Below are 11,023 nucleotides of genomic sequence, written 5' to 3'. Positions count from 1 at the left end.
CCGACCTCATCATGGCAGTGTAAAAACGTGTTCCATGGTGGTGGACCATGATTTTTGTGATTCGGTCCTACATCACCACAAATTTCTTTATGGGGTACAGAATCACATTTTTAGGCCCATAAATATAAGGAGTCTGGTTCTCTGCGACCAAGTTTTCGATAGTCACCAGTTACAAATATCTATTTCCATTCTTATTAGTGTTTGAGTTTGTGTCCTTGTACAAGTATGTCAAAGCTGCACTTATACGAGTAAAATGCACCATTAAATAAATAAAAACAGCAGTCTGTGTTTGAATTTGTATCTGTGTATTTTGTTCCTCTGTTACTTGCAAGCAATTTTCAATCCCTGAGTTTTGTGTGTCAACTAGGTACTATATTCATGACTAGTTATGAAGTCTAATAACTAGTTAAGTTTTACTTAAAATGAATCCAAACCTGAAAAAAAAAAAAAGATTAACTGATAAACAAGCTCTAGTCAAGGATATAATTTCGGAAGTGATTCATACACCTGCTCATTAATGCAATAATTATTTCATTTATTTGTTAATAAACAGGTTAAAGTTGCCAAACATGTGATGATAACCAACTTTTCCTTAATATCTCGATAGTTAATGTACATTCATTAACTACTTTCCTAATCAAGAAACAACTCTAGGTACGTCCGTATAATTTAATTTATTGATTGCATTAAAAACTAGAAAAGTAATGTTTTAATCAATAAACACACTATTGGAGTTTATTTAAATTAGATCATATGTTTCTCTAACATGAAACCAATCACAATAGTCACCACTAATTTAAGACAATTAAACAATTAAGAATTTAACTATCCTAACTAGCATTAGATTGTTAGGTTGAATTAAATATCAAACACTCATGACATTCAAACAATCATGAGAAATTAAATCAAAAAACATACGAATACTAACGAATAAAAATAATTAGATCTCACAGTTGCAGATGAATCCTTCGTTACTCCTTGACTAGAAAAAGAAAATTTAGCCACTTATCACTACGAATAATCCAAGCAATTTTATTGATAAATGTTGCATGAATATTCAACAAAAGCAAAAAACAGGAAAAGACGGAGAGAAAAGCTCTTCGTTTGGTTTATGCTTGGTGCCTAGACTAATAGTCTCTCGGTACCCGAAACAAAGTCTTAAAATCACGAAGGCCAAGAATCCCTCCTACTCACGTCACCAACGTTTCCTGCTATTACTACTACCACTAATACATCTAATCTCCTCTAATTTTTCTCCGAGAGAAATATACCCATAATTTAACAAAAGGTAAGTTACTTGTTTCTAAATACAAAACGAAAACCAATTATTTTGGAAAAGGAAACCACTTCACAGAACTTCAATTTGAATTGGAAAATTGCCACGCGCGCCAAATCTCGATCTCTTCGAACCCGAGGCTAGAATTAGGTGCGGTCACACAGAACACACCAAGAATCTTCATTAAACCAATTTTTACTCCTTTTCTTGCCATATTCCTGAAATTAGCATCAATTGCCAAATATACTTTTTACTCCTTTTCTTGGCCTATTCCTAAAATTAGCATCAATTCTCAAATATAAGTAGAATCCATCAATTATTACAATATTTGGTCAAAATTAAAGGAAAATATTCATAAATTTAATAGCAATTACATACCCTATCACCCTCCACTCTTTACACCCCTTCCCATCCCCAACTATCAACCTCAAGATTAGAACTATGAACCTGATAGTGGGGGAGCTCTTAGCCACTGGACCAACCCTACCCAGTGGTATCAAGCCAAAAGTTTGAATGATGATAAAATAATAACATAAAATTATAGGCCTAGCTATAATAATTAGGTTACGTTGGTGTATATTTTCACACTGACCTCATCAAGGACGTGTAAAAACGTGTTCCATCCTGGTGGACCATGATTTTGGTAATTAGGTCCGGCATTACCACAAATTAATTTATGGTGTAGAGTATCACATTTTTAGGCCTATAAATTCAAGGAGTCTGGTTCTCTGCTACCAAGTTTTCGACACTCACCAGTTACAAGTATCTATTTCCATTCTTATTAGTTAGCTAGCTAGTCCTTTAAGAAGAAAATGGCCGCAGCCAAATCTGGTATTGGCAGTGGACAGGTGAATAGTGACTGTATGCCTTGCTAGACTGGATTTCTTTGTTTTTCAAGTTTGTGTGTGCATGGTTTTCGGAGTCAACTTATAAACAACACGTATAGAAACGTTTGAAAAAGTATGAGGAGTTGCAAATTAAAGTAACTTCAACATTCTTGAGTCGACTTGATTAGCAATATTTTATGTTTCTAGTTGTCTACATGCTGCGGTCTCTTGAATTGTTTGATAAATAAGCTTCTTCCGAGCAATGTCGTTTCTTATTAATTGATTGGTTCGATTTAGTTTTCTGGTTGTTCCTTTGTTTGAAAGGACTCTAACTGATTTTGGGAACTCAATTGTGTTGGGTTTTCTTACTGAAAAATGTTTGGGGTTTGCAGAAAGACGAACCTATTATTCCTATGGCGTCAACCGTCAATCCGAACGACGATGTGGTGATTCAGAAGGCAAAATTTGCAGTTGATAGTTACAATGGGCAGGCGGGGACCGGTCTGAAATTCAACAGTGTGGAATTCGGTTTCTGCTGGAGCGTTTCTGATGTCACTGACTACCTGCTTGCCATTAATACTCATGATGATAAGGGCCCATATTGCGACCCAGCATTGGTTTCTGATACACTGAAGAGCAATGCTCACACTTATGAGCTCATCTGGTACAATCATAAGAAAAAGTAATCAAGCACTACTCTTGATCAGCTGAGTGGGGATCGACGACTTTAAGTACTTTAATTATCTAGTGTTTATGGTGTGGTTTTCAGTTTATGCATGGATGATGTACTGCTGGCATGCAAACATCCTCCCACTGTTGTACTAGTATGCAATGTAAGGTGCACTTCTACCAACAAAAATGCACCGTTAAATAAAAAAATCCGTCTGTGTTTGAGTTTGTGTCCTTGTACTAATATGTCAAAGGTGCACTTGTACAAACAAAAATGCACCATTGAATAAATAAAAACAGCTGTACGAGTTTGAGTTTGTATCTGTGTATTTTGTTTCTCTGTTACCTGCAAGCAACTATCAATCCCTGAGTTTGTATCTGTGTATTTTGTTTCTCTGATAACTAGTTAAGTATTACTTAAGATGAATCCAAACCTTAAAAAGAAATGAAAGATTAGTTGATACATTGGGAGTAAGACAAGCCGATGACGTTGTGGTTCTTCTTTGAAGTATATTTTGGATGTTCTTCATAAATATGAAGACTGTTCAGGCCAGCGAGTTAACAAAAAGTTGTTTCTTGACCCATCAGCGGTTGAATGTGGCAAGACGACGAGTGATCAAAAGTGTCACTGGGAATTCATATGCAGGCCATAGCTAAATTTCCGTTTTTGGATCTCTGTACAACTGGTACACGTAAAATTTGTCAGCTAAACTCCGCCACCAATTGTTCACGATATGCAGGATGGATGTTCTGGACAAGAATATAAAGATTAAAAAGGGGACTACGATTATCAACAAGAATAAAATTGGATTTAGAAAAAACATGGTTGATTACTTGTATGATTTGTGTCTAACGATAATTACGAAGCAGAAGAAGAAAAAGAAGGGAAAAAAAGGTTGGATTGTTACACACACACATGTATCTATTATATAGATATATAATATATATAAATGTGTATATATATATATAAATGTATGTATATATATATATCTTTACTATACTAAAAGCGTCAGTTGGCTTAGCTACAGTGAAAGTGGTCTGGTTATACTGTTATTATTGTGACTTTGAGGGGCATTTTGGTCATTTGGTCATTTGGTGGTAGTGGCTTGGCTGGAAATTTGCTCCTGTCCACGTGTTCCTTCGCTCACGTGTTTCCCAACTTTTATATGTTTGGCAGCACAAGGGAGCTTTGCACTCAGTTGTAAGCTGCTCATATCACGGACACCTATACTGCATCATGCATAGTTTATAAGCTACGTGTAATCTTCTCTTCCCACAGCCCACTATTCTATGCTTCCATGATTATATCATTTGCTTTTTCTTACGGTGCCTGTGGAAATCCCAATTCTAAAGATAAACAGCTCTAAAGATATGCCATGCATGTATTCGATTTTCCTGATTTTTTACGCACCATTCTGTTCTTAAACCTTTGTCACTTTTTCGTATTTCTTTTTCCCTCACAGGCAACCCTTTTTCCCAATTGAAAGCTTTCATTGTCTGATTTTGCAAGGTGAGCTCTGTGGTTTATAAACAGCTCTAAAGATATGCCATGCACGTATTTGGTTTTCCTGATTTTTTACGCACCATTCTGTGCTTAAACCTTTGCCACTTTTTCGTATTTCTTTTTCCCTCACAGGCAACCCTTCTTCCCAATTGAAAGGTTTCATTGTCTGATTTTACAAGGTGAGCTCTGTGGTTTATTTCTACCTTTCCGTGGTTTTGTCCTTGTACTGAAAGGGTTAATGAGTCGAAGTGTTTACATGATTATAATAGTTCAGTGAGCCATGTTAATGAATATGTTATGGATTCTTACTGGCATATTAGACGTACAACTATCTTTCATTTGTTTATTAATTGCCTTCTACTACTAATTTGATTGGGTATGCATTTTTATTGAAATCTTCTTATTTATGTTATGTATAGCTGAGCTTTTTTAATGGGTTGCCGACGGAAATATGCAAACTTAGAAGAAGCGTATACAGACGGAAATATGCAAACTTAGAAGAAGCGTATACAGAGAAGAATGCAAGGAGACGGGCAATATCGTCTCTATGTTGATATATCATGCCAAAAGTAGGCCAGGGGAGGGGGGGACCAAAATTTTGCTCGTTCCATAACCCACTCATGGGTTTAAAGATAAGAAGAAGCTAGGATTAATATCCAGCTATATATCCCTTAAAATTACAATTAGATACAAACCTTTTGAGGATTGTTGTTTCCTTCTGAAAACTAATATGTCGAACTATAGGACCACAATAAAAGGCCAGAGTACCAAGAATGGAATCAATTAGCAATCCTCTGAAAAATTAGGTGATTTTTCACATAAATTACCATTGCTTGACTACAACAACAGTAAAGTTTGAAGCACAAGTACAAGAATTCTAGGTCTGCTTAGCAAGAAAAATCTGCAAGCCAAATATATAAAGAAACCAGAAATTGAATACTATCTATCAATTGCTTGTGATTTTGACATACTGTAGGTCAAAGCCACATGTTTTTTTCATCAATGTATAGTTTAATTTCCTAATCATGCAAGTACCACAAAAACTTTGAGGAAAAATACATACAAAAAAGTGGCAAAGGTTTAAAAGACTACCTCATGCAGTGAATAAGGTCTCTGAATTCCAAATCTTCTCCGAAATAAGTAGTTTCCTCCAAAAAACCAGTGAGATAGAAAGCTATGAATAGGAGCTATTCGGTTTGGTGGATAATCGAATAAGTAGTTTGGTCATTTATAAATCAATATTGAATGGTCCCTACTAAGATTAGCTGTAGATGCAGGGATACTATTTCTTTGCATTTGCGAAAATAGGGATAATACATTGCAGTGAATCTGAGTATGATATATTTCTCCAGGTTGTTCCTAGCTATTGTTTAGTACTTCCTAAGTAATTCTCCTACTAATGCATTCCACAAATGTATCAGAAATTTGCAACAAGTCCAATCAAATACTTAGATATTTCGTAGCAAATTCAAACGGAAATCCAGGCATCCTCACGGGATTCAAATGGTAGTTAAGGTCCAATTAGCTATTAAGGTTATAAGGTAAAATATACTACATGCTGCATGTCTCAAGATTACTATAATTTGTTCTACTTCAAAGAATGCTTGACAACAGAAAAAAAGGAAAAGTTCATCGTCATTGATTAATGGTCTCTGCACAAAAAAAGAGATGCAAAGAAGAAAAATGATGACAATGATCTACGTACTACACCCAAAAATTGTTGCAATGAGTGCAAGAAGTTTGGGAAGACGCGTTTTATTGGAAAGATTACTACAAGAAACTACACCTGTCAATATGATATTTTTTACTACAATTACTAGAAGCATATTCGTTTTACTACATCATGAATAATTCTCAATTTCTTGACATTTTTTATTGCGTAGAAATGTGATGATTGTTCTTTTAAATTATTGATATCACCATTGTGTTTATTCACAATAAGTTTCAAGAAGGGTTTTACTTGTTTAAACTTATTTCATTCTTGACTAGATACAAATAGTGTGTGTGCATAATTTTAAAAGTGATCAGCGTCACCATATTTATGATATTTGTATGTAATTGTACATTTCAAATGAATGCATCATTTATTTATAGTATCAAGAATTCACAAAGATTTTAAGGTATTGACTGACTATCTAAAAGAAAATTACAAATCAAATGAGTAAATGAGTAACAGCAATATTCAATTTACATAAAGTTAAATTCTCCACATTTATTTAACAACTATCATGTATTAATATATAAACATTTTACATTAATCTACTTGTCTTCATTTGATATTGATTAACATAGACCCAGGGCATCCTCACGCATCGCGTGAGGCTGAAAAAACTAGTATATATAAATGTATGTATGTTAAGGAGGGTACATACATGTCATATGTACATTCAAATTTAAATTAGGATGATGCGCTATGTATCCAGTTTTACTAACGTATATAATGAAAATGTAGGAGATATTTTTTTTTTTTTTTAAAAAAAAGCATTTTCTTGTGATATAAAGTACGCAGCCTTCTTTATCTTGCAAGTAAGATCACTATTTTCTGGATGAGGCAGTCCAAATGGGCGGGTCAAGTGGTTGCCTGAATTTAATTCGGTACGAGGTGCAGAAGGTGGACCACAAAACCCCATTTAATTAATGGGTTTGGTAGGGTTATGTAAATGTCTTTTCAGTCAATGAAAGATTGACTCCGACCCATTCGCAATTTATGGTTACTCTCACTCGACCCGTTAACTCCAAGCACAGGCTGCATTTCTTAGACATGCAGCTTAAAACCCCATATTGAATTTTAAGACCACATGGTAATTTCCCTTTGGGCCTCAACATAGGTGAATGTAATGGGCTTTGAGGACACTTTAACTTGTAATTTTGGATATTTTAACATTTACTGTCTCCAAAACCCAGCAAAGTTGGAAAGAACATTAAACGTGTAATTTTGATGTCTGTAGTTTGACTATCAAGCATTTCTTTGCTCCTCCCTCACATAAGACTTAGGCCTTATTTGATAATCCAATCAATGCTAGCATTTTAATGGAATCATATCTTAATATATTTAGATTATTTGATAATAAAAAATTGAACATCTAAATTAATTAAGTGGCACTAAATTTTTTAGGCAAAACTTGCTGTCAAAATTAAGTGATAACCTATTCACCTATCACTGAATGTGATATGCATTTAAATGTATTAGATTTAATATTTATCAAATGCACCCTTAGAGTCTTCTTTAAATTGAGGGGAAAAAAAAAGAAAAATAGTAACATACACGGGAATGAAATTGAAAATGGATGGAATGAGGGAAACCTCCACGATGGCTTCCAATGGAGAAGTCAAGTTTACAAGTCTGATCATAAGTTGTCCGTGAAGAGATAAGGCTCAGCTCATCGGACCAAAAAGCATCGTGATTGGAGAAGCCATCGTAAAATTGGCAGCAATGTTCAATACAAAGGGTTAATTTGAGAAATCTCGCCTGAGATTTATAATAATTTCAAAGTTTGTAAAATTACATAAACCTCCCCTGAGGTTAAGGTTTTAGTAACAAAATTAGTCCAAATCAGAAAAAGTAACATTAAAGTAGTATTTTAAGAAGAGAGATAAAACTTCTATCCCATAATTGCCCCTTATACATGTTTATAAGTTGTATTAATAAAAAATGAAAACAATTAAAAATTAATTAGAAACAATTAACACATACATTTCACTGCTTCAAAAGTTCACATTAATATATTAGACAACAAAAATAAGCAATAAAAGTACACTAATGATCACAAGATTCAGTAAAACAAACCAGTCATCATCACTCTTAACATTAGGTTTACTATGATTCTTGTGATTTTCAATAGAAAGAATTTTTGAATTTTGCCTTTCTTTTTCTTTCTTTCTCCTTTACTTCTACGAAATTACTTTACAACTATTACAGTTTTAAGAATTTCAAAGAAAATTTTCTCATGAACAATCTTCTCTTACCTTGTGCTTTTTCTTTTACCAATGCCCTTTTTCTCATACTGTGTACAACTAGTTTCTGATCATTGTCAAGCTCTATCTATCACAAAATAGCACCATTTGGTATATCAATTGGCCTTATTTTACAATTGCAAGTCACTTTTCCTAATTAAAGAAATTCTCAATAGTTATTTGCTCTAATTACTTAATCATTAGATATTATTAGTTTCTATAAGACATAATGTCTTAGGGCAAATGAGTAATTTCTCCCCATGTGATGTAAGTAATTGGGCCCACAATTCTACCTAGGGAGACAAGTGTAATTTTTTAAATTCAGGGGAGGCCAGTGAAATTGCTAGAAACCTCAAGGGAGGTTTCTAAAATTATCCGTAATACAAATTGGTAAATGAAGAGATAAGGCTCAGCTTATCCAAGCAAAATAGAGTTGTGATTGGAAAAGTCATTATAGAATTGACAACAATGTCAACACAAATTGGTTCAATTAGTAAAAATGGAGTGTGTTCAGATCCTACCACCAATATGGATATTATATTAATAGGTGTTTTGTAAGAACCCTATAATTGATCCATGATCTCAGAAGCATGCCCTATCCTGTGTTGGTAATCAGAGCCCCATCCAAAATGTACCTGCTTGATAGTTGATTTTTTTTTTTTTTAAAGGCAATATAGCATTTTTTTATCTGAGTAAAAGTATACAAAATGTACCTGTCCTGTTACATACTTGAGTATGCGCAATTACAATAAAACAAATCAATAGAATTAGCCCAGAATACTTCCATGATCAATTCCCCACTCCAATATCAACTCCAAGTTTTCTGTGGTCCGAGGAGCTTTGGGCCAAGAATAACAAGTCACCTGCAACACATTCATAATAGCTTCAACCAATTGAACAATTTGATCTGCTATTCTGCTGAAAAATCCTTTTATTTGCCTCCTGTCATAAATGCCAGACTGTAGCAGCAAAAACAAATATCTTTAGTTTAACAGCAAACGAATCAATCTCATATGTGCACTCCACAAACGAACCTCCATTTGCTAGCTCATTTCCCCTCCATACAACATGCACATCCTTTAAATCTTTTGCTGGATAGAATGTGAAAAATCACACTTGAAGAACAGGTGATCAATGGATTCTGGAGCAGCAGAGTCACACAAAACACATAGTGCTGATGCATTCTGCACTCCCCATCTACACTGCCTATCCTTTGTCATTAGCTTCCCTTAAATTGCCATCCACAGGATGAAAGCAAACATAGGAACAGATCCTTTGCCCCGACCAAGTTTATACCATTCCATCTTCAGTCCAGAAGAAAAAAGCTTCTTCATTGCAGACCTTACAAAAAAGTCACCCGTAGGGGAGCCTAACCAGTCAACATGATCCTCCCTGTGCAAATGGTTGTAAGAGAGGAGGAGGAGCGTCATCTTGGAATTCATTGACTTGAGAGTTACACCTCCTACCCTATTGCGAATTCTAGCTATCATTTTTTATGAAGTCAGCAACTTTAGATTTAGTATAGAGCCCCAAACACTTGAGAAACGAGATTGATGGTAAATATTTGACCTGTAATAAACTTGCATATACGAAACTACAAAAGATGTAAAAATATCCCAAAAGAATTATCCCTACATAACGAGAGCAAAATTTCACCCATGATGAAACTACTTTCGACAGTGATTTTTTGTCAGAATGTATTATACAAATTTCTAATTTACCATACCAGATCAATTTTATCTTAAAAATTAGACCCTTGTTTTCTGGTCATAAAACAGACCCTTGTTTTCTAGAGAACGTGAAGCGCCTACCATATCGAAATCAAAATAACTCGATACTAGATCAATTTTCGTAGGGCTAAACTTCTTCTTACATTTAAGTACCATTCTTTCTGGGAGTCAAGACTTTAAAAGTCAAGATATACTCGAATTCATGGATAAGATCATAGTATTGGTCATGACCTTTCCATATATGCTTTCTCGCCCATGTTTCTAGTGACCTCATTTTTGTGTCTTTATGATTACAACCTGTTCTGGAAATAATAATCATTTGACAACAATTTTAAAAATCACTAATGTATTGCCATATAAAATAATCTCTCACCATCTTACTTTTGTTTGGCAAGTACCATTTATTTCCTAGCCATTATAATTTGTAATTAGGTTTGAGTGACGAGTGCTCAATGCGCACTCATTAAGAGGGGTTCAAGTGTTAGTTTCTTTTTAAAAAAATGTAGTTTATTAGCAAAACAGTCACAATTCAAGATTTTTTGCAATATATGTGGGGATAATTTTAGAAACCTCCCTTGAGGTTTCTGACAATTGCACTCAGCTCCCCTCAGGTTTAAGAAATGACACTTATCTCCCTTGACATTGTAAAATGCCTATAATGCCCTCCACTTAGTAGACAATTTTAAATTGAAGGCAATAAATTTACAAAACCTAAAAAAAAATTATTTTTCTGTCTCTTGTCTATTTTCTAGTTAATATAATCTCTTTTTATTATCTTCAATTTTATGAATATTAGCAAATTGAAATTACAAAATCTACAAAGGGAGTAGATTATGTGTCAAACTAGAAGAAAATGAAGAGATTCGCAGTGATAGAGAAGTAAATAATGAAATTGATGATTGAAATAGAAAAAAAAACTAAAGATATGGAATTTGTCATATTTTGTTTATTGTTAAGAAAAGCTTTTATAAAATGTCAATAATTACATAATGATTTCTTTTACTGGATTAGAAATTTTTTATTATGATTTTATTGTGGAGGTAGAATTTATTCTCAACTTTTG

General features: G+C 34.0%; 1 protein-coding gene across 1 annotated transcript; it reads left to right on the top strand.

The window, feature by feature from the left end:
* Nucleotides 1-2,002: 2,002 nt before the first annotated feature.
* Nucleotides 2,003-3,095, top strand: LOC113765228. Its single transcript, XM_027309331.1, has 2 exons — nucleotides 2,003-2,124; nucleotides 2,496-3,095. Exons 1-2 carry the CDS (start codon nucleotides 2,089-2,091, stop codon nucleotides 2,787-2,789), a joined length of 330 nt encoding a protein of 109 aa, XP_027165132.1. The 5' UTR covers nucleotides 2,003-2,088; the 3' UTR covers nucleotides 2,790-3,095.
* Nucleotides 3,096-11,023: the final 7,928 nt, after the last annotated feature.

Source organism: Coffea eugenioides, chromosome 3 (genome assembly GCF_003713205.1).
Source record: "Coffea eugenioides isolate CCC68of chromosome 3, Ceug_1.0, whole genome shotgun sequence".
NCBI classification, from domain to species: domain Eukaryota; kingdom Viridiplantae; phylum Streptophyta; class Magnoliopsida; order Gentianales; family Rubiaceae; genus Coffea; species Coffea eugenioides.
Note: the sequence above shows the minus strand (reverse complement) of the source record. Positions and strands in the feature narration are given on the sequence as shown.